The sequence below is a fragment of the Muntiacus reevesi genome, chromosome 14 (genome assembly GCF_963930625.1).
Source record: "Muntiacus reevesi chromosome 14, mMunRee1.1, whole genome shotgun sequence".
Taxonomy (NCBI): Eukaryota; Metazoa; Chordata; class Mammalia; order Artiodactyla; family Cervidae; genus Muntiacus; species Muntiacus reevesi.
Window position 1 is genome coordinate 14,564,377 of NC_089262.1, and position 24,739 is coordinate 14,589,115.

The 24,739-nt window shown below is 43.6% G+C and overlaps 1 protein-coding gene across 1 annotated transcript in view; it reads right to left on the bottom strand.

Annotated features, from left to right (window-relative positions):
* RETREG1 (reticulophagy regulator 1) overlaps positions 1–24,739 on the bottom strand; it is a 154,336-nt gene that overhangs the window by 83,080 nt on the left and 46,517 nt on the right. Inside the window, exon 3 of the mRNA XM_065905738.1 lies at positions 23,076–23,106. Coding sequence (XP_065761810.1) covers positions 23,076–23,106 — 31 coding nt within the window. The remainder of the gene's footprint in view (positions 1–23,075; positions 23,107–24,739) is intronic.

Here is a 24,739-nt window from a genome sequence, read left to right on the forward strand (position 1 = left end):
GCATAATTATTTTGAGATTCATCCAAGTTGTTCCATTAATTCATCCCTTTTCACTGCAGTGTGCATGCGTGCTAAGTTGCTTCAGTTATGTCCGACTCCTTGGCAACCCCACGGACTGTTGCTCACCAGGCTCTTCTTGTCCATGGGATACTCCAGGCAACAGTACTGGAGTGGGTTGCCATTTCCTCCTCCAGGAGATCTCCCCATCCCAGGGATCGAACCTGTGTCTTCTGCCTTGCAGGCAGATTCTCTACCCGCTGAGCCACCTGGGAAGCCCTTTTCATGGCAGAGCAGAGTTCATTGTATGGATATACGCGACTTACTCATCCGTCACCCGTCACAGGACAGTGTGGGGCTATTACAAATAATGACACTGTACACATTCACGGCCAAGACTGTGTGGACACGTTTCATTTTTCTTGGGTAAACACCGAGGGATGGAGTGGCTGAATCACATGGCAGGTGTACGTTTATCTTCTTAAGAACTGCCCAGCTGATGGAGCAAACAGCTGTATACAGTCTGACATTCATTCAGTCTATATGAATGGGAGGACATGACAACTTCAACTGCTCTGCATCCTCATAAAACAGGGTATGGTCAGTCCTTTTTTAAGAAAAAATGGCCATCCAGGGAATTCCCTGGCATTCCAGTGGTTCAGATTCCTTGCTCTCCCTGCCAAGGGCCCAGGGTCCTTGGCTGGGGAACTAAGAACCCACAAGCTTTGCAGTGTGGTACAGAACAGAACAGAAGAAAATAAAATACCATTTGTCCATTCAAATAGGTATGGGATTATCTCACTGTGGTTTTAATTTGTAGTTCTAGTGACTAATGATGGTGAGCATCTTGTCATGTGTTTATCTTTGTTGAAGTATCTGTTCAAACCATTTGGACCTCTTCTATTGGGATGTTTATTAAGTTTTAGTTCTTTATAGACTCTGGGTATGATTTTTTGTAAGCTATATGATTTACAAAACTCACCCCATCTGTGCCTTGACTTTTCATTCCCTCAGTAGTGTCAGTTAAAGAACAAAGGTTTTTTTTAATCCAGATGGAGCCCACTTTGTCATTTTTCTTCTTTTATAGGTCATGCCGACAGCATTTTATCCAAAAAACCATTCCTTAACCCAGGATAATGACGAGTTTTCCTACTTTCTCTTCCGGAAGTTTTATAGATGTAGGTTTACATTTAGGCCTATGTTTTAAAGCCTTTTTAAGTTATTTTTTGTGTATTGTACAAGGTATCGATCAGAGTTTATGATTTTGCATATGGATATTCAATTTTTTAATCACTGTTTGTTAAAAGTCATCCTTTAGTTTATGATTTTGCATATGGATATTAACTTTTTAAGCACTATTTGTTAAAAGCCATCCCAGGTGGCGCTAGTGGTAAAGAAACCTCCTGCCAATGAGGGAGAGATGTAAGAGATGCAGATTCTACCACTGGGTTGGGAAGATCCTCTGGAGGAGGACATGGCAATCCACTCCAGTATTCTTGCCTGGAGAATCCTATGGACAGAGGAGCCTGATGAGCTACAGTCCATGGGGGTCACAGACAGCTGGCCACAACTGAGCTACTTTGAATTTCACTTTCATCCTTTCTCCACTGAACTGCCTCTGAATCTTTGTTGAGAATTAGTTGTCATATATGTGTGAGTCTATCTCTGGACTCTACTCTGCCTGTATTAGCACAAGTTTTTAAGGAAAAGATAATTCAAAAACCACTTTATTTATTTTTTATTTTTGGGGGAGCTACACCGTGAAGCTTGTGGGAATCCTAGATCCCCAATGAAGGACTGAACCCATGCCCCCAGGAGTGGAAGCATGTGTCTTAACCACTGGACCACCAGGGAAGTCCCACAGCTTTAAAAGAAGCCTGCTCACTTGGTTTAGCTGGTAAAGAAACTGAGGCCCAGGAGCTGACCTTGTTTGCTCAAAGTCCAAACTGCCTTCCACTTGGGGATACATCATCTTCTAAGATTCAATTCTTTTACATGTAAGGAGAAATTCTACGCCAAGAAAAAATTAATTGATATGGCAGAAACCACCATATTTTTATTAGAAGACAGTCTCATTTCTGTGATGAAAGCAAGGCATACAACTATGAACAATCAGCTTTTAGCAAAAGCAAAGAAATAGATACATATATTTCAGTCACAAAGAAAGCATAACTCTCTAAACTTCAGAGACCCCTTCCCTTCTCACTGGCTTCCCTGGTGGCTCAGATGGTAAAGAATCTGCCTGCAATGCAGATTGCAATAACCCAGGTTTGACCCCTGGGTCAGGAAGATCCCCTGGAGAAGGGAATGGCTACCCATTCCAGTATTCTTGCTTGGAGAACCCCATGGACAGAGGGACCTGGTGGGCTACAGTCCATGGGATCGCAAAGAGGTGGACAGGACTGAGCGTCTAACACTTTCACTTCCCACCCCACTGCCTGGCTCAGGGCTCCACCTACCTCAAGTGTCCCCAAGGGCTCTAAGCATCTCTAATCCTTGCACAATGATGCCGCCAACATTCCATTCATTTCTTCACTGCTGGCAAGTGAAGTGATGAAAACATTTTAAACTCTTAACTATACCTTAATTTGCCTATATACTGTTCAAGAAGCTATGCTCTGGGAGGACTTCCCTGGTAGCCCAGCGGTTAAGAATTCGCCTTGCCAATGCAAAGGACTCGGGTTCGATCCCGGGTCAGGAAACTAAGATCCCACATGCATTGGAGCAACTAAGTCTATGTAGCACAACTACGGAGACCTCCATCTCTGAAGCCGTGCGTCACAAGAAAAATCCGAGTGATGCAACGAAAATTTTGTGTGCTGCAACTAAGTCCTGAAGAAGCCAAATAAGTAAATACCGAAAAAGAGAAGCAGCAGCAGCTATATCCTGGAAAAGGAAATAGAAGCAGTTTGGTAAGAGAGGCAGTAAAATGTTGAGGTAAACCCAGCGCTTCGGAGGTGGACATGAGCCGACGTCTTCCCTCCATCACTTTAATCAAGTTAACCAAGCTGTGGTTTCTTTGTGGTATTCTTTTACATGGGGCCAGCACTTCCTGCCTCATGAACTGTCAGGCAGGCAAAGCAGGTAATGCTGAAAGTATAATATTTAGCACGTGTGTGCATGCTCAAGCGCTTCAGTCGTGTCTGACTCTTTGTGACCCCCATGGACTGTAGCCCGCCAGGCTACTCTGTCCATGGGGTTCTCCAGGCAAGAATACTGGAATGGGTTGCCACGCCCTCCTCCAAGGGATCTTCCCAACCCAGGAATCGAACCTGTGTCTCCAGCATTGCAGGCAGATTCTTTACCCACTGAGCCACCTGGAAGACTTTGCAACCCCATGAATTATACGGTCCATGGAATTCCTCAGGCCAGAATACTGGAGTGGGTAGCCTTTCTCTTCTCCAGGGGATCTTCCCAACCCAAGGATCGAACCCAGGTCTCCCGCATTGCAGGTGGATTCTTTACCAGCTGAACCACAAGGGAAGCCCAAGAATACTGGAGTGGGTAGCCTGTCCCTTCTCCAGCAGATCTTCCTGACCCAGGAATCAAACTGGGGTCTCCTGCATTACAGGCAGATTCTTTACCAGCTGAGCCACCAGGGAAGCCCATATTCAGCACAGTGCCTGGCATATGTTCAGCACCAACAGATGATGGTTCTTCACAAGATACCATCATGTTCATCCCAGGACTTCCCCTTCTGTGAGCCCCACCAGTCCCCTGTGATTCCTGGGGTGCCTTCTAGCAGCTTCTGTTCCAGTCACTTTCCAGCTCCTGGTTCCTTACATTTCTTGATCTCAGCCTCCATATGATACTGAGTCCAAATAATGACCTCTCCTCTTGAATGCTGGGTGGAGGGGTTTCTGTCTGTTTTAACAGATACTTCTTTGGGAAGCCACATGAATTAGCGTCTCCTGAGTGTGGTTCGCACGGTCCACCTCGCTGCCCTGGGTCACGTGGGGACACTGTTTCTCTGGGGGGCCCAAGAGGAGTGCTGGGCCAGAGGCACCACCAACTTCTGATGAAATGCATCATACACGTGGTGAGCTAAAGACCTTTATCCCTCAGCATCTAAACAAGTCTGGTCTTCACAGGTCATAAAAAGCAAGGCTTTGAGATTCAGATAACTGAAATGCCAAGAGGAAAAGAAAAGCACTAAAAAAATTTCTTTTGGTACCTCTGTTTTTCCACAGTAGAAATCTTGAAATTTCATATTCCTGATAAAGAAACACTCAACATTTGAAAAGAGGTGCACTGTTAGATGAAACATGTTACTTCAAAGATGCTATTATGGTTTAAATGAGATATAAAAAAAAATAAACAATACATGAGATATAATAGGCAATTGGAAAACAGGAATAAGAAAGGGTGCTGATTCAATACACAGAAAAATTAATGCCTCATTAATCAACGTGTACAAGATAACCTGGTGGACTTCTTTAAGTATCTTTCCCTTTCTTTTTGCTTACTTTCTCTTGAAATTACCATTTCAATAAGCAAAACTGAATCAATCTAAATATAACTGCAGACTTCCTCCCCTCAAGACATCAAGTACCAATGAAAACTTTTCCTGATGATGTAATACAGCTATTTTCATTCGGGTCTCACTGGCTCTCTCCCTTTAGGTAGAGCAAGCAGCAACAGACTCCCTTTAGAATTATTTAAAAGCAAACTGACAGCTTCAACCCAATTCTGACAATGCACAACTCTCTTATTATTTGTACCACTTCTCTGATGTCTGAGAACTTTACCCCTTGTTCCAACATCAAGGGAAATACAATCAACTCTTGACAGAACATGAGGGGCCATGCCAGACGTCCAGTGGAGTGCCTTATACACAGCAGGCATCTACTTAATGTTGGAAGAATGGAGCCGCTGATTCAAGCTCAAGACACCAGCAGGGCAAGTGGCCCCAGAGTTTAAGCAGGAATCCAAAATAGCAGCTCTGCAGAGACTGAAGGGCGACCATGGCCACCGTCACCTCCCCTTCCCCATCCACGACCCAAAAGATTGACATTTGTAAAGTGTTTCATCCCATTGCAAAGATCACAAGAAGTTCAAGTGCAGAATTTCAGAGTCAGGCCCAAGATGAAAGAGATTTTAAGGGAGGGAAAGCAGAGAGAGTTAGCCATCTCCTCTGCAGATCACAGGAGACCTGGGTTTCCTCGGAACAAAAGGAATGGTTTTAATGCATCCCATGTTCACTTTCTACCACCCTCTCACAGAGCCAAGCACATAGCTGGCTTTCTGCTATCTTTTGTTGAATAATAACCGTGAGCGTGTTACCAACAATGGAAACAGCTTATGGTCCCCAAACAGTAACTCTTGCTTCAGCAGCATTAATTCTGGCTACAGAAATAGTTGGATGGTTTGGCCAAAGAATATCTCTGGGTCTTCCAAGTTCCCGTTTCAATGTGTACAACACAACCTTTCCATAAAAACAAAGGTATGTAATACCTTCAGTTCTGTTAACAGTAAGTTTTACAAAACCCTTCAGCTGTGTCTGAAAGAATATACACAAATATGACATCATCATGTCAAAAGTCCCAACAATTTCATATCCTGAAATTATGAGACTCCAGGGTGGGGGAGAGGAGGATGACTAGGGTTGATAATCTGCTCTGCCTGTGAGTCCCTGCCACATGCGCACTCCTGCCCTCAGTCCCTCCCACAGAATCAGACCCAATCTAGTGGTTATAAAGTCATCTTCCAGAGGAGTCAAAATATAGTGTTCAGTGGCTAGGACTCCACCACGCTCCCTACGCAGGGGGCCCAGGTTCAAAGATCCCAAGTGCCACAATGAAGACTTGGTGCAGACAAATAAGCAAGTAAATAAATAAATATGTAGTTTTTATAAAGAAAGGTGTCACAATATTGAAAGCAGTATGTGACTGAAAATGGCTTAGTCCCCTGCGGTCCACACTGAAATATCTACCACGTCCCTTAAAATAACCCTTGTAATTCGAGAGTCCCAGAGCTCAGCTGTAATAAGCAGGAAAGAGTGTCTGCAAAGCATATGAAAAGGAGTGCCTCTCCTTTGTATCTCAAGGGGTCCTGAGACGCTAGAACAATTTAACCAAGGGTAGCCACGTGTGTGTGCTTAGTCGACTCTTTGCAACCCCATAGACTGCAGCCCAGCAGGCTCCTCTATCCATGAAATTCTCCAGGCAAGAATACGGGAGTGATTACCATTCCCTTCTCCAGGGGATCTTCCTGACCCAGGGATCGAACCCGGGTCTTTCGCATCTCCTGCATTGGCAGGCAGGTTCTTTACCAGCTGAGTCACCGGGGAATCCATTTAACCAAAACTGACTATGAAATAATCCCTTCTGTAGGAACTTGAGTGCTGGACAGATTACCTTCATGACTTTCTTTCATTAAAATCTTTCTTGGAAAGAGACACGTGCACCCCAATGTTCATCGCAGCACTGTTTATAATAGCCAGGACATGGAAGCAACCTAGATGCCCATCAGCAGATGAATGGATAAGGAAGCTGTGGTACATATACACCATGGAATATTACTCAGCCGTTAAAAAGAATTCATTTGAATCAGTTCTAATGAGATGGATGAAACTGGAGCCCATTATACAGAGTGAAGTAAGCCAGAAAGATAAAGAACATTACAGCATACTAACACATATATATGGAATTTAGAAAGATGGTAGCGATAACCCTATACGCAAAAGAGAAAAAGAGACACAGAAGTACAGAACAGACTTTTGAACTCTGGGGGAGAATGTGAGGGTGGGATGTTTTGAAAGAACAGCATGTATATTATCTATGGTGAAACAGACCACCAGCCCAGGTGGGATGCATGAGACAAGTGATCGGGCCTGGTGCACTGGGAGGACCCTGAGGAGTAGGGTGGAGAGGGAGGTGGGAGGGGGGATTGGGATGGGGAATACATGTAACTATATGGCTGATTCATGTCAATGTATGACAAAACCCACTGAAATGTTGTGAAGTGATTGGCCTCCAACTAATAAAATAATATTAAAAAAAAAAATCTTTCTTGGAGGCTTGGATGACCTGTAGCTTCATCTTACTGTGTAATTCTGTCTTCTTTATGATTTTATCAACCATTTCATTCCCCTTTCTTACCCTCATTATTAAATTCAAAAGGCTAAAATGGAGGAGATGGGCGGGAAGAGAATCTGAGGCCAGGAGGTCACACAAAGTCTAAGTAATGAGCTCAGGCAACATCCAGCCTTTCCCACTTCTTATTGGCCTCTCTCTACCTCTCAAAGTCACGTGCTTAGCAGAGGAAAGTTGTTTTTGTTGTTTTTTTTCAATTCTAGAAATCAACTGGCAGTATTAAAAGGAAAAGCTTTCTCTCAGATTTTACAAATAGCTATCTGTTACTGATTAAATTATTAGTCCCACATTCTAATGAGCAGGTGAAAATTCATTTATTGTAAGCCTTGCAGTCTTTCTCTGTTGGAGGATTTCCGTGCCTCAAACGAGGGACAAAGACAAACTCCTAAGTCAGTCTCAAACCTTCTCTGTGCCCTACACAAAGAGCACAAGCAAATTCCTCACACCAGCGTCGCTTCTCCCCTTCCACGCGTGCGTGCGTGCTCAGCTGATTCAGTCGTGTCCAATTCTTTGCGACCCTCCAAACTGTAGTCCACCAGGCTCCTCTAGCCATGGGATTCTCTAAGCAAGAATACTGGAGTGGGTAGCCATGCCCTCCTCCAAGCGATCCTCCCGATCCAGGGATCAAACCCGAGTCTCCTGCATTGCTGGCAGATTCTTTACCACTGAGCACCCCCTTCCATAAAGGAAGCAGAAATATTCCAACCCAGTCACCTGTGTATTCATGGAACAGCTCACCTATGGGCAGGAGTGTGGAGAAGAGCAGTCTTTCCAAGTCCAGTTTACTGAGGACCTAGATTTGGGACAGTCCTGCTGTGACCACTAATCAATTTCAGATCCAGCTCTCAATTTTAAAATACAAACTTCTCTTTCATTTAAAGATCCTCTCAATTACTGAGTTTTCATTACATATTCCAAGCCTGGTGCATCCGTTATAAGCCCTATAAAGGAAGATGATTTCATTCCAACTCAGCCCCAGGAAAAATAAATGCAATTTATTCAAAATAAACATCCATTTCTGACTTAGGGATGTTCAGCTTGATAAGCTTCGGAGTTCAGTTAGTTCTCTTTCCAGAGCCAATGATTCCTGAGTCACGACTGAAAACTGAAAATATCACTCATTTTAATAAAGATAGCAAAAATATCTGGGCCCCACCCTCCAAAAACAAACAAACAAACAAAAAAAAACCCAAACACCAAGGAAAGGTGTTTTCAGCAGAAGCAAAACTCCTATTTACAAAAAAAACTTGCACTTAGGCAGAAATGGATACTGAAAGCACTTCTTGTGCTTTAAATGACATTAGAGGGCTTTGAACGTTAAGAGTTTAAAAATACTCTCCAAGAATACAAGCCAAATGACTGCAGGATTATAAGTTCTCTCCCAGTTGTTCAGGTATTAAAAACAGGCACAAGTAAGAATAGCCTTCAAAAAAAACCTAAAATGGCACATGAGTAATGCAATCTACCCCAATAAGGGGACGACACCATGGCCCTCTGCCTTCTTTTATGAAGTACCTCTAAGTCATAATGCTGTCCCCTCCCACTCCCTAAGTGCACAATCCCCTCCTCTTTCAAAAAAAAAAATTAAAAAGGACACATGACTAAAATGACGAGTGAAGGGCACATTCTTGGGTGCCTCTTCCAGAAGCAATGCTCTCATTGCCGGAGGCACGCAGCCTGCCTAGAATTCAGCTTCCCCAGCAGGCATTCCGGCATTTGCTAAGTTATCTCACACTATCTGCAACGTTCCAGAAGAGATTTATGGATGAAAAACAATGCCAATCACCTGCCCAGGTCCACCTTTCCCCCAGACATCATCCTACCCGCCGAGTGACTCTCCCTGCAAGTTCTACCCCAGCGACCAGGCAGCCTGGACCACAGCAGTCCCTCCAAGTACGGCATCTTCAAGACTCTTTCAGGCCATCTTGACCTCGTGTTTCCTTTCCAAGCTCTCCAATACCTACTTGCTAGTGGGAACATTCTCCCCGGCCACCCTGGGCTCCCTGTCCTTTCCTGGAGCTGTATCACCTCGCCTGGCATCACTCGAGGCCTCCTGGTTTCAGGAGGTGCTTCTCCCACGTGCTGGGGCCAGACAGCATCTCCTTCAGGGGATGGAGATGTGAGTCGGTAAACCTACGCTGAACCTTTTCAAACAAAGCCAGTTCTTTCTCATCATAAGGAACACTATAGAGTTTCCCATTGCCGCTATACAAGTGAGTAAATTAGTAGCTTAAAACCACACAGATTTATCACCATACAGTTCTGGGGACCAGAGTCTAACATGGGTCTGCTGGGCTGCATTCCTTCTAGATTCTCTGGGGGAAGATCTGCTTCCTGGGCTCTTCCAGCTTCTAGAGGCCGCCTGCCCTTGGCTCGAGGCCCCACGCTCCTTCTCCAAGCCCAGTAGCATCTTTTCTCCTCTCTGCCTGCCTGCCTCCCTCTCCTAAGAGCCTAGCAATTATACTTGCCCATGTGGATGATCCAGGATCATCTCCCATCGTAAAGACCCTCACCGTCATCACACCTGCCAAGTCCCTTTGCCATGTTAGGAATATAATCACAGGTTCTGGGCATTGCAGATGGGCATCTTTAGGGGGGTGCTGGGGCGTGACTTGGTCCAGGACACACCTCAGCAGTCCCTTCCTTTCTTTTGCACGTGTTTCCAATAAGCAGGGACCTTTGTCCTCAGTATTTCACAGATCAGTTGCTGAACAACTGGCCAGAAGTTGTTCTGATCAACTTGTTGTTCAACTCAGAAGAAGCCCTCTCTTCATGAAACTGCAAATTAAGCCATTTTCTGGGATTCCTGATTCAAAGTTATTTACAGCTCTGGTAGGGGTCGGGGGGCGGGGGTGGGGGGGACATTTCCCTGGAGGCTCAGTGGTAAAGAATCTGCTAGCCAATGTAGGAGACGCCAGTTCAATCCCTGGGTCGGGATGATCTCCTGGAGAAGGGAATGGCAAGCCATTACAGTATTCTTGCCTGGAGAATTTCATGGACAGAGGAGCCTGGTGGGCTACAGTCCATGGGGTCACAAAGAGTCAGACACAACTGAGCAACTAAACAGCAACAACAGAGCTCTGCGGGAAGGTCTTCATTTCCAAGAAAGGAAAAGCGCTAAGTGAGGGAAGGAGACTTTGCAGAGCACATAATAAAGAACATTCACAAGATTTCTTAAGACACTGGATACAAACACATAGGAACAGGATGATACACTCAAAATACTACTGAGTCCTTAGAGGCTTCGAACATCCGTTTGTTTCTCATCTGAGAAGAAGGTCATCTGTCATTGTTTTGGGACATCTGTATGTGAATGTCCTCCGCACCCAATCTGTCTCACTCTTCTTTGATGCTACTCTTCATCCTTATTCCTTTCAGAGGATGAGATGGTTGGATGGCATCACTGACTCAATGGACATGAGTTTGAGCAAGCTCAGGGAGACAGTGAAGGACAGGGAAGCCTGGTGTGCTGCAGTCCATGGGGTCACAAAGAGTCATTGTGGTGTGACTTAATGACTGAACTAGCTAACACTCAACTGTGCGTCTGACCTGGCACAGACGTGTACAGATACAGATGTGACCTCTAATTGGATTTTCTTACTGTAACTGGAGCGTTACCGATGTTTTCTCCCTGCTGAAACATGCACGTAGTAAAAACACTGGGGCCACGCGGCTGGGTTTCAACAGCAGTCACCTTATTCTAAGCCTCTTCAACACGCTGACGGCCCAGCTCTCCTGCGCCCTCTAGTGGTGGCCGGCACTAGGACACCGCCAAGAATCCAAGCGTGCAAAGCAATCATCATTCTACTCAAACAGCTGTCTGAGCCAAAGAAACGACGCAGACTTTACACAAGCTTTCAAATTACAGTGTTCTGGCCTAGAAAACCATTCACTTTATGTGCTAGGTATTTGCCTTTTCCCATTTTCTGAGTTTGGTACTGTCATAAGGGTAAACTCATAAAGTGACAGAAACTGGGGACAGTCTGGTTAAAAAAATGCCCCAAAGTCCAATGAAAAGAGCATATAAATCAATCGTGGTATAGCTACAGGGTGGAATATTACATAGCAACAAAAAGGGAGGACCCACAGCCACACACAGAGATGTGGATTCATCTTTTTGGAAAAGGTTTAGTGTTAAGACACTCGTTCTAGAGGACCACATAATTACAGTACCATTTTAAATAGACTTCAAAGGTGGCTCAGTGGTAAAGAATCTGCCTGTCAACCAGGAGACAGGAGAGATGTGGGTTCGATCCCAGGGTCGGGAAGATCCCCTGGAGGAGGAAACGGCAACCCACTTCAGTACTCTTGCCTGAAAATTCCAGGGACAGAGGACTGGTGGGCTCCAGTCCATGGGGTCACAAAGAATCGGATACGACTGAGTGACTAACATACACTCACACCCATACATTCCTACTGGAAAAGCTACATTCCTCAACATATCAAACACAATCATTACAAGGTAAGCAAGGAATATGCATAGCTATAGAGGATGCACCCTAACTCGGTTGTTCAGACTGACAGATGACAGACAGACAGACAGACTGGCCTACATAACCCAGAGACGGGGTATTCAGAAGAGAAAACAATGGCTTCTCAGGTTCATTCTTGTTTGAATTGTCCCAAGACTGCAGTTTGGAGCGTAAGGACTGAGATACAAATAAGATATAAGTCTTCTCTGGATGATACAAAGAGTTCCCAAGTTTTACTTCAATAAGCTTTCCAGGGGCATCTAAGTCAAGAAGCTATGCACCAGGCCTTTCAAGCTTGAGAAAGGAGGGAGCACTTTTATCCCATCCTCCAATGCCACCTGACCTTGGAAATTCATCATTTTAATTTATCACTTAATCACACATTAGTCATTTTCTTTGCCCCAATCCTCAGAGGCTTAGTATCAAGCAACACTCGGGCTTGTCAGGGACCCCTGTAATGCCTCTGATGTATCCCTGAGGCTCCGGCCTCTCTCTGACCCCGCTGCGTCTCTGGACTTCAGCCCTGACCTGTCTCCAAGGCCTGGGCTGTGCCATCCTGGTAACCAGAGCCCCGTTTCGGGACACCAGCTCACGGGCCGGAGCCCTCACGTGAACTGAATACCTGAAGCGCTGCGTCACCTCCCAGGCCCACTGTCACAGGCCTCACCTGCCTGGTGGGACACTCTCCCCTCTCTCTGAGTATCTGTCGTCTCTCTCCAGGTTAAAGACTGTGCGTGCTCATTATAGAGGGAAAAAATGTGATAAGGATAAACAAATCAAGAAACTAAAGACTACTTGTCTTCCCCTCACCCAGAGCTTCCAGACATGTAGCAGCATATAGCTGTAATGTACCATGCATGATATCACCCTGCAGTACTTTAAATCTACAATTTTTTATAATTAGCAATAAATGATACATTTTCAAATCCCATATTCCATTTTCATGCTCTTTGCAGAGTATGAAATTAACTTAATGAAACACGATGAAGCACGATCTTAATCAGCTACAGAGTATTCCATTTATTCTAGTTACCATAGTTGCATTTAAAAAAGTAATGATGTAAAACAAAAATCACCCTCATATACAACTCCTGTCCCAGGGTCTTTGCACTTGCTGATTCCTCTGCCTAGAAGCTCTTCAACCAGCCTCACCTCCTCCAAGCCATCAGCTCAAAAATAATCTTCCTTAGGACTTGAATACAACTCAACCGTCAGTTCCCACCTTCACACTCCCTAACCTCCTCTCCTGCTTCAGTTTCCTTTAAACATGGCTCACCACTTAACATTATATATTGTAGCAATTTATTTGTTTTCTGGCTTCACTCACTAGAATCTGACCTCCAGGAGGAGAGAGTTGTTTGTTTGTCGTTGTTTTTATTTAATTTCACAAATGCCTAGAAGTACTGGCCGGAAAATACTGGCATTCAATAAATAGTTGTTGCAAGGATGAATGAACAAATGTGTGTCCCAAGCGACTCAGTGGTTAAAGAATCCACCTACCAATTCAGAAGATGTAGGTTTGATCCCTGGGTTGGGAAGATCCCCTGTGAAAGGAAATGGCAACGCACTCCAGTATTCTTGCCTGGGAAATCCCCTGGACAGAGGAGCCTGGGGAGCTACAGTTCATGGGGTTGAAAAAGAGTTGGACACGACTTAACAACTCAACAGCTAAAAACAACAAATGCGTTTATAAAAAGGCCAGAAAAGCATAAAATTGAAAATGAGTTTAATTTATAGGTAACAGTTTATAAAGTTTGTTTTCTTTTTTATCATCAGTTCAGTTTAGTTGCTCAATCGGGTCAGGCTCTTTGCAACACCATGGACTGCAGCACACCAGGCCTTCCTGTCCATCACCAACTCCTGGAGCTTGCTCAAACTCATGTCCATCGAGTCGGTGATGCCATCCAACCATCTCATCCTCTGTCGTCCCCTTCTCCTCCTGCTCTCAATCTTTCCCAACATCAGGGTCTTTTCAAATGAGTCAGTTCTTCCCATCAGGTGGCCAAAGTATTGGAGTTTCAGCTTCAGCATCAATCCTTCCAATGAATATTCAGGACTGATATCCTTTGATCTCTTTGCAGTCCAAGGGACTCTCAAGAGTCTTCTCCAACACCACAGTTCAAAAGCATCAATTCTTCGGCACTCAACTTTCTTTATAGTCCAACTCTCACATCTATACATGACTACTGGAAAAACTGTAGCTCTGACTAGATGAACCTTTGCTGGCAAAGTAATGTCTCTGCTTTTTAATATGCTGTCTAGGTTAGTCATAGCTTTTCTTCCAAGGAGCAAGCGTCTTTTATCTTTTTTATCATGTTTCCTATATTTTCAATTTTCTAAGTTAGCAAGTATTTCTTTTTAAAATCAGGAAAAATTGTTTTAAATGCTACTAGAAAATATGACTATAAATATTGTTTTGGAACAACAGAGATAGAGAAAAAGAGAAGGACAGAGAAAGACAGAAAGACAGGCAGAGGACAGAAACCTTCAACTACCTGTGAAATCTTAATTTATGTTCAAATAATCACAACAAAGGTCAGGGCAAGTTAAGATAAATAATAACTACTGATCATTCTTCCTTCTCTGGTAATTTAAAATTATTGAAGCAAGACTGCTATTGGGTAACAATTAGTCTAGCTAAGTATTTTATATATTTATAAGTTAACTGCATTCTCAAATCCTTAATAATGCAGGGGAAAAAAGTAGTGAAAGTGTTAGTTGCTCAGTTATGTCCGACTCTTTGTGACCCCCATGGACTGTAACCTGCCAGGATCATCTGTCCATGGAATTCTCCAGGCAAGAATATTGGAATGGGTAGCCATTCACTTCTGCAGGGGATCTTCCTGACACGGGGATCTTCCTGACACAGGGATCTAACCCGTGTATCCTGCATTGCAGGCAGATTCTCTACTGTCTGAGCCATCAGGAAAACCCAATACACAGGGTCCAGTACCAAATCAAACCTAATAAGGAAGGAGGCTAAGAGAATCTGAAAACATGAATTAAAATGATAAAAGCTAGAATTTTCATTTCTTATCAAGTGGCTGTAGATACCCATGGTGTGGCCATAGAACACAATGATGAACACACACTTTGAATTATGCAGAAATGGAGTAGCTCTAAAATAATGGGGAGAAAAACTAATTGGACTCATTTTATTAAATCAGATTATCGAATTTAAGGAACGTCCAAAATTATAAAACCAAATAGTATAAATTATTATAAATATAATATTGAATGTTTTTCACTTAGGAGCCCTGAGTGTTAAGTAAGGGGCCACTACTTCCAAACTCACCAAGAGCCTGGCCTGGGGTTTTCCACCCACATTCTGACTTGATAAATCTGCTTGAATATAAGGAGAATATATTACTCATGCAAGGACTATACAGTCGGAAACAGGTCTAGCAATTTATGTCCCTTGTCAATGAAACATGTGGGCCCTAAAACGTATTTCCTGTCTCATTTTCTTCATTTTATTGAGGTGTAGTCGATGTGCAATGTTGTGTAAGTTACAGGTATACAGCACAGTGATTCATAATTTTTAAAGTTATATTCCACTTACAGTTATTAGAAAATATTGGCTCTATTCCCTTCCTTGTACAATATATCCTGGGAGCTCATTTATACATAACAGTTTGTACTTCCTGTTTCATTTTATTTTTAATGCCTAAGAAACAGATCAGTTTGCAATTGTGCAGATGCACGTCAGTTTCAGGAAGAGCTTTTAGCTTGATGGGCTCCTGAGGTGGGGGGGGGAGCCCTTAAATGTCTAGCATGAGGCACTTTCAGGAAGTCAACCCTCTTTATGTAGAGACCCCACTGATGGTGAAGAGACAGGAGGCAAGCAGAATTAGCCCTCTTGCCCTCAAACAGCTTTAAAAACAGCTTGCAGGAAAAAAAAATTAAAATTTAAAACATTTTAATTAGAAAATAAAATAAAATGTAAAAAAATTTCTAAACTTTTCTTTCTTTCTTTTTTTTTTTTTTTTTTTAAAAAAAGGGGACTTCCCTGGTGGTCCAGTGGTTAAGACTCCATGCTTCCAATGCAGGGGGAGCAGGTTTGATTCATGGTTGGGGAACCAAGATTCCCACAGGCCATGAGTGGCACGGTCGAAAACACAAAAAAGAAAAACTTGGCTTGTCCTTTGCCTTGTACTTGTCTTCAACTGGTCTGACTGTCAAAGCCCGACTTTGAGAGATGAACACAACAGACTGGAATCTGGATGAAGAATTCTGAGCAATGTTCACACGCCAGTAGCGCTGGCTAGGAGCTGCCATCTTTCAGTCGCTGAATGGGTCTGTTCTTCCCCAAGAGAGAGGAATAAAAGGACTTCGGCCCTCCATTGTACGATAAATGACTACAGAATTGTGCTCAGTTATCATTTTTGAAAAAAGGAATAAAAGGCCTATTCGCATTTTTTCTGTTGGCAGGGTAGAGACTTTCAAGGCGGCGCTCTGCCTGCAGGCTGGCCAGACATCTCCAGTCTGAGACGCTACAAGCTCAGATACGCTTGTGCTAAAATCCAGCAGGTTCTGAATTGAAGGGAGCATTTTTCTTCTGAGGAAAAGAATTTTTCAGTCCAGGTAAATGTATCCTTCATAGCTAGACATTCTTTTAAAACTCATGGAGATGTGGCTCCCTAACTATAGTCCTGGCTAAAGTTAAAAAAATACAGCTTCAGAATAGAATGCCTTATGAAGAAAGGTAACGAAATACAAGTTACGAGGTGATTTTAGACACTTCTGAAAATACTAAAAACTGTAAAATCTAGTAGTGTCAGTGCATGAGTCCAGAATTCCTGCTGTGCCAGGCTGGAGGGCTGCAGTCCATGGGGTCACAGAGAGCTGGACACAACTGAGCGACTAACACCCACACACACACAAACAGCAAAGAGAAAACGTTAGAGGCTACCACGTGACTAGTTAATTCTTTTTATTTGGTAATTCATCCTGGCTGTGGAATTTTGACAAGTAATGATGATTCATAAATAAGAAGATGCACTTTTCACACTGAATACTATTCCTCAAAGGAGACAATTTAGCAAATGCTAGATGACTCCACTTTCAACCAAGGCATGCGTTTGTGCTCCAAGGTTTAATTAAATAGACAGCCCTCACGTCAAGGCTCCAACTGGTTCTGGGTCTATGAGCTGGAACAAGCTCAGGACTGGGGTTTACGACCAATAGTTCTTGGCTCGTTTTCCTCCGAAAAAAAAAAAAAAAAAAAAAAAACAGAACCAGCTAGAATGCTTTGACTGGCAATGATCTGGAAGCTGACAAGACAAAAGGGCATCTCACTCCACAAAGTGAGGCCACAGAATTGCTTTTCCTGAGAGCAGGAGCAGCGGGGGGAGGGGGGGGGAAGAGAGAGAGAGAGAGAGAGAGAGAAAGAGAGAGAGAGAGAGAGAGAGAGAGAGAGAGAGAGCGAGCTCAGAGGAGTCCTGGGATTTGACCGAACTGGAGGTAAAAAGCCCACTAATCCCAGCTGGCTCTAGAAAGACAGTGTCTGTTAATTCTCCGCTGTGCCCCCCAAGAGTCAGTTCGAGGTCAGGCACGGTAGACCTGGCCCTCGTTACACCCCTGGAGAGCCACTCCCCACTTTCTGTGAAAGACAGCAGCGAAGGTATCAGGGTTCCAGGGATGTCTGTAAGAAAATCCCAGAGTTCTCAGTCATAACTCCCAAAATCTGTAACATTAATGAAAAAACAACATTTTCTGTAAACTGACACTGAACCATAAAACAGGGTTTATGATGAAAATAACTCTTTAATCTGGGTTATAACTCTTTAATCTGGGAAATTTTAAATGATCAGTATATATGTAAGTAAAAGTACTTCTTCCTGATTTATACTTACTTAAAAAAAATCTGGCCAAACTGAAACCAATTTTATGTTTTTAAAGGTAATGGAGACAATTTCTCCTCTGTTAACACAGGTTTTATTCTGTCACGGCCATGGTCACATGAGAATTAAGAGCTATGATACCCCAGGTCAGCTTTCATTTTACTAGAAATGAGCCACAGAAAATGTTAATTTGGTTCAGTTGACAGACCACTATGTACAAATCCTGTTCAGAATGTAGAGCTGGGCCTTACTGTTTATTAATGAAAAGGGTCAAGCACACGCTCTCCTCAGGACTTACCCACTGAGAATCACATTTGCACAAAATGAACTTTTCAGGTACAGAAACAGGTATGTGAATGGCATCTGATTAAAATGATCCAATTTTTATTGTTGGTAACATCAGACTTTTGATGCTGGCTTTACTGTTATTTACTAGTTAAGTGTAACACATTATACTTGAGACTATCCTTCATATTATCCAGATGGTGCAGGGGTGAAGAGTCCACCTGCCAATGCAGAAGACACAGGAGACAGGGGTTCGATCCCTGGGTAGGGAAGATAACCCAGAGAAGGAAATGGCAACCCACTCCAGTGCTCTTGCCTGGGAAATCCCACGGAAAGAGGAGTCTGGCATGCTACAGTTTATGGGGTTGCAAAGAGTAAGACACAAATGAACACGCACGAACATGCACGCACAGAGATATCATTTTCTTTGTGCTAAATTTTGGAGGAAATACTTAAAGCTTAGCTGACAAAGCAAATTTTCTCAGAATCTATGGAAATAAGCCATTAGGACTGTAGGAAGGAGAAATTACTTTTCTTTCCAGTTCTACTGAGATATGATTGACATGTGACATTGCACAAGTTTAAGGTGTACAGTGGTGATCTGACAGATGTACCTATTGCAAAATGATGACCACAGCGGGCAGTTTACACATTCTTTATCTCACATCACTATCATTTTGTCATGGTGATGGTGGAAGCATTTAAGATCTACTGTCAGCAACCTTTAAGTAAACAATATGGTACTGTTAACTATAGTCACCAGGCTACAGGTTAGACCCCCAGAACCCACTCACCTCATAATCAGAAGTTTGTACCCTTTGACCAAGAGCTCCCCACTTCCACTCCGCAGCCCCCTGGCAACCACCATTCTGCTTTTGTTTTATGAATAACTTTTTCAGATTCCACATGTAAGTGAGATCACACAGTATTTGTCTTTCTCTGTCTGATGTATTTCATTTAGCATATGCCCTCTGGGTTCATTCACGTTGTCACGGATGATAGAATTCCCTTCTTTCTTAGTGGCTGAATAATATTCCATTGTGTATATAAGCCAATTTTCTCTATCAGTTCATCCATTGGTGGACACTGAGTTCTTTCTACGTCATGACTACTGTGAATAATGGTGCAGTGAACGTGGGGCATAAACATCTCTTCAGGATGACAGAATTTCCTTCCTTTTTAGTGGCTGAATAATATTCCATTGTGTATATATACCATTTTCTTCTATCAGTTCATCCATTGGTGCACACTGGGTTGTTTCTATGTCTTGACTACTGTGACTAATGCTGCAGTGAACATGGGGCATAAACATCTCTTCAGGGCAGTGATTTCACTCCCTTCAGATCTAGACCCAGGAGTGGAATTACTGGACCACCATCAGAATGGTTTATTTTTAATTTTTTGAGCAACCTCTATACTATTTTCTGTAGTGGCTGTGCCAATCTACATTCCTAGCAACAGCGCACAAGAGTTCCCTTTTCAAGGAGCTCTTTGTTAATGGAAAAACTCTACAATGGCATCATGAAGGTAGAATGGCCCACTGTTTGCTTTTTAATTGGGGTACAGCTGCTTTACAATGTGTTAGCTTCTGCTGCACCGTGAAGTGAATCAGGGATATGTATACATCTATCCCCTCTTTTTTGGATTTCCTCCCCACTTAGGTCATCACAGAGCATTAAGTACAGTTCCCTGTGCTATACAGCAGGTTCTCATTAGTGATCTATTTTATACGTATGAGTACAGATAAACCAATCCCAATCTCCCAATTCATCTCACCCCCTAGTGTCTCCCCTTCCCTCCTTAGTGTCCATACATTTGTTTTCTACATCCGCGTCTCTATTCCTGATTGCAAACAGGTTCATCTATACCATTCTTCTAGATTCCACATATATGTGTTAATATATGACATTTGTTTTTCTCTGACTTACTTCACTCTGTATGACTGACCCAGCAATCCCACTATTGGGCATATACCCTGAGAAAATCAAAGTTAATAAAAACACATGTACCCCAATGTTCACTGCAGCACTATTCACAATCGCCAGGACATGGAAGCAACCTAAATGTCCATCATCAGATGAACTGATAAAAAAGATGTGGTGCATATATACAACAGAATATTACTATACCATAAACAGGAAGGAAACTGAGCCATTGGAAGAGGCAGGGGTGGACCTGGAGGCTGTCATACAGAATGGTCCATCATTCCATCCACCTCTGAACAGCAAACTTCGTGGCCCCTAAACCCAGCCCTCAGAGAAGAGTCCGGGTTCATTCTGGGACCAAGCACAAACCACGAGTGCACAGCGGGGGTGAAGAAGGATGAAGCCAGGCTGACAGACCTGGGGATCCAGTTGTACGGGCTGTCACGCGAGAGGACAGCGAGAAATGTTGATGTCTAACTACCTGCCAAGGGAGGGAGAGACTTCTGAGCTCAACACCGCAGACCCTGCAAGTGGAAAGATCCTAATCCCACCTGCTTCACAGGAGCAAAACAGCACTCCACCTGCTTCTGCCTGCAAAGATCCTCCTACTCATCACTGCACTTTATTCTTAAAATAAGATGGTTTTGAATGTTTCAATGCTCAGCATGGTGCTCTGTGATGACCTAGAGGGATGGGATGGGGGAATAGGTGGGAGGGAGGTTCAAGAGGGAGGGCATATATGTATACTTAGAGCTGATTCATGTTGTCATACCGCAGAGACTAACACAACATCATAAAGCAATTATCCACCAATAAAAAAATCTACGATAAACCATAATGGAAAAGAATACTTTAAAAAGAACATGTGTGTGTACATATAAAACCAAATCACTTTGCTGTAAAACAGAAATTAATAACACTGTAAATCAACTACTTGGGCATGCATGCGAAGTCACTTCAGTTGTGTCCAACTCTTTGTGATCCTGTGGACTGTGACCTCCCAGGCTCCTCTGTCCATGGGATTCTCCAGGCAGGAATACTGGAGTGGGTTGCCATGCCCTTCTCCAGGGAATCTTCCTGGCCCAGGGATCGAACCAGAGTCTCCTGTGTTTCCTGAACTGGCAGGCAGGTTCTTTATCACTAACACCACCTGGGAAGTCCAAACAACTATACTTCAATAAAAATAAGTAAGAAAAAACCCCACTGTACTAGCCAGTACCATATACTAAGAATCACTGTAAACAATAAACCAAACCATCGAAGAAATGAGAGAAATCCATATTTTAATTTCACATCCCCAGTGTGATGAACAGAGAACAGAATGCAATTATACAGTGGAATATGCAGTAAGAAAATGGGGGAAAGTATCCCTTCTTGTGAGAATTAAATCACTTTGAAAGAAGCCCTGGCCAAACAGAAAGGTAAAAGGGTAACAATCTGAAAGGAACACTGCATGCATACATGTAGTCGCTCAGTCACGTCCGACTCTTTGTGGCCCCATGGACTGTGGTCCTCCAGGCTCCACTGTTTGTGGTATTTTCCAAGCAAGAATACTAGAGTAGGTTGCCATTTCCTACTCCTCGGAAACTGAAAGTAACACTAATCCCCTTGAATCACATTGCAGACTTTTTAGGGCTGGAATGAATATTCAAGATGATTCTCTCTCTTACCTCTCACTTTGCAGGTGAGACAACTGAGGCCGAAAGAGCAGTAAACTTGGCAAGACCACTAGGAGCAGGGTTAGGACCAGGATGGAAAATTAGTGGCACTTGAATATCCAATTAGGTGACTTCAAAGTAAAAGAGACCCTCCCTAAAGAGGGCTATTTCCATGAGCATGGCTTCTCTGGGGACACACAAGCACTTCCCCAAAGGAGTAGAATGTTACAAATCTTTAAAAAGCCACATTATAAAGAGCTAACCTGACACTGGCAAAGTGAGATCCTTGGTCCTACCGAGTTCACTAATAGCTAAGGTTTTTCTCCAAACCCTTATCAAATACTCTAGTTAATTTCCATGTGAAGAGAAAGTGTACCATGGAAATTCTCCCAGGCAACTTGTAGCTACTTCAGAAGGGCTGTGGGCGGCAAGGGCTACAGTAAAGATGGGCAATGCCTTAACCAGTCTGACTGAGTATTAGTAGTTATAAAAGAATATTCCATGGAAGAGCTTTTAAAATTCCTTTGAAATTACACCCGCTGACTTGGTCAGATCTTCCCCCAACCAGAATCAGGGAGCAGGCTCAACTTCTCCACCTGACATTTGAGGAAGCATCTGCAGACACTTATCCGAGGAGGCCCAGTGTGTCTGCAGGGACAGGACAGAACCCAGGCCCTGGACGACCAGGCAGGGGTGAGTCTGTGCCCGGAAGATCACATTTCCCTTCTTATAGCCAATGTCTCCCTCTGCTGAGTCTCTTGGCAAGTTTACATTCCCCCCCTCCTTGAAAATCCGGGCTCCAAAATGAAGAAGCACACAGATGTCAACTCGTCATAAAATTGGCCTTTACACCTGAAATAAACACACAGCTTTTAAGGGTACGTTACATACCAGGTTATGGGGGGTTTTTTTCATGGATTTTTATAGGCATTACCCTGTCTCCTTTTTGAGTCTTCACTGCACACAGTCCACTTGGATGTAAGTTAGCACTCAACCCTCTCTTTCAATCATACGAGAATACTTTAAAGGCAGTAAAAATTCATTTTACTGGGGTGTTAACCATTACATCTTCTTCACTTTCCCACTTCTCATACATGCAGTTCGTGATACTGATTACTTTCCCTGCATTACCTGCTCCAGCTCGCTCCTCCTCCACACAGCAGAGCACCTTTACTTCCGAGTGGAGCACCTTTACTTCCGGGTGGGGCCCTTTACTTCCGGGTGGACCACCTTTACTTCCGGGTGGAGAACGATGGATGAAAATGGAACTACTTTGCCTGTGGCTGCGTAAGGAGCCCAAAGGCTTGGTGTACACTCGCTGCGTCGTTAAGCTTACGAGCCTCCCACCCCTCCTCGCTGTTCCCCAACCCCAGAGGTCTCTGAACCGACAGCTCTCTCCTGGTTAACCTTCAGGAACATTCCAACAGAGTTCCAGGCTTGGGGGTCACCTTGTTTTTCACCCACCTCAGCAGTGATGCTCACACCCCAAAATGAGGTTGGAGAGGAAATCCCCAATGAAACCCACCCCCCAACTCTTCCCACACCATCTCCCCTCACACACTGTGACTCTCAAGCATGCTTGTAGCCCAATATTACAGCAATATGCAAGCTACTTCCAAGAGCGAGTCCCAGTTTTATCCTCATCCTCAGTTCAACTGTATTTTTCTTTATTTTCCCACTCTTGTAGATTACTGTTGTCATCCTTGTCGCTAAACTATAATTTCAGAGGCGCATCTAGGTGGCCCAGTCACCTCCCCCACCCGCCCTTCATCAGTGGTAACAATGAAAGCAAGTTCCCTACCTTTCACTGAGGCTTCTCCACAACTGTGCACCTACAATAGAATAAATGTGAAACGTTAGGGGAGGTATTTTCCTCTTAAGGCATTTCTCAACTTAGAAAGATTCTGGGTTATTTAAAATGGAATGCTTAGATCTTTAAATTCTAGAAACTCTCAAATCATACAGTGTCTACCTCTGGTACCATAACTCATTCAGGAAAATTGTCCACAAATATCCATTGAGATTCTAATATATGCAAAACCGTTGGATAGGTAGCAGGAGAGATGGAACAGCAGAGAACACAGGGTCCTGCCTGGAGGGTTGTATTGTCCGGTGGGGCAGACCGCACCTGCACTCAAGTGAATGTGAACCAAGGTGGGGGATGTAGGAACTCTACAAGAAACATAAGCCATGAGAGTTCCGGGAGGAGAGGAAATGTGGCTGGTCATGAAAGCACCGTGACAGAGGCAGTGTATGAGATGCACTCTGAAATGGTGCTGACAAAGGGGAACTGCAACAACTGTTATTTGAGAAAGGAGACTTTTATCTATTCTTTAAGCGTTTTGAGTGTGTATCTAGGCTCAAATGAAATCAACATTAAAATGCATATAGATTCAACCAGTCCATCCTAAAGGAGATCAGTCCTGCGTGTTCATTGGAAGGACTGATGCTGAAGCTGAAACTCCAATACTTTGGCCACCTCATGCGAAGAGTTGACTCATTGGAAAAGACCTTGATGCTGGGAGGGATTGGGGGCAGGAGGAGAAGGGGGACGACAGAGGATGAGATGGCTGGATGGCATCACTGACTCGATGGACACAGGTTTGGATGGACTCCAGGAGTTGGTGATGGACAGGGAGGCCTGGTGTGCTGTGATTCATGGGGTCTCAAAGAGTCAGACACAACTAAGCGACTGAACTGAACTGAACTGATATATGTATAAACATACACCTAGATCTCATTTGCTTTCTTAATTCTCCAATGACTTTCTTCACTGGACTATGTCTTGATACTATGTTCCCAGATACCAGCTTTAATGAAGTTCAAGAAAAGAAATGGCCATGAGGTGGTTTCTGCTTTTTTCCATCAAGTAAAGATGTCCCTCTTCTGCTTCAGTGCATGCGTCTGTGTGCTCAGTCACTTCAGTTTGTCCTACTCTGTGTGACCCTATGGACCATAGCCCACCAGGCTCCTCTGTCCATGGAATTTTCCAGGCAAGAATACTGGAGGGGGTTGCCATTTCCTCCTCCAGGTGATCTTCCCCAGCAGGGATCAAACCAGAGTCTCCTGCATTGGCAGGCAGGTTGCTCACCACTGAGCCACCTGGGAAGCCCCTCTCAAAGATCTATGTGATAAATTCTTCTTAGAATTCAGCCCCAGGAAGTTTCTCATAATTGCTTACATCCTTTTATCTGATTATTAGAACTGTATAATTGATCTGGGTTCCCTTTCACCTAGATGAACAAATAAAGAAGATGTAGTGTAACATCTTGTGGAAAAACTCAGATGAACCTTTTGGCCAACCCAACATACATACATAGTGGAGTACTACTTGGTCATGCAAAAAGAATGAAATCTTGCCATTTGCAGCAACGTGGAAGGACATGAGGGTATTATGCTAAATGAAATGAGTCAGAGAAAAAAATTCCACATGATTTCACTTACATGTGGAATCTAAAAAACAAA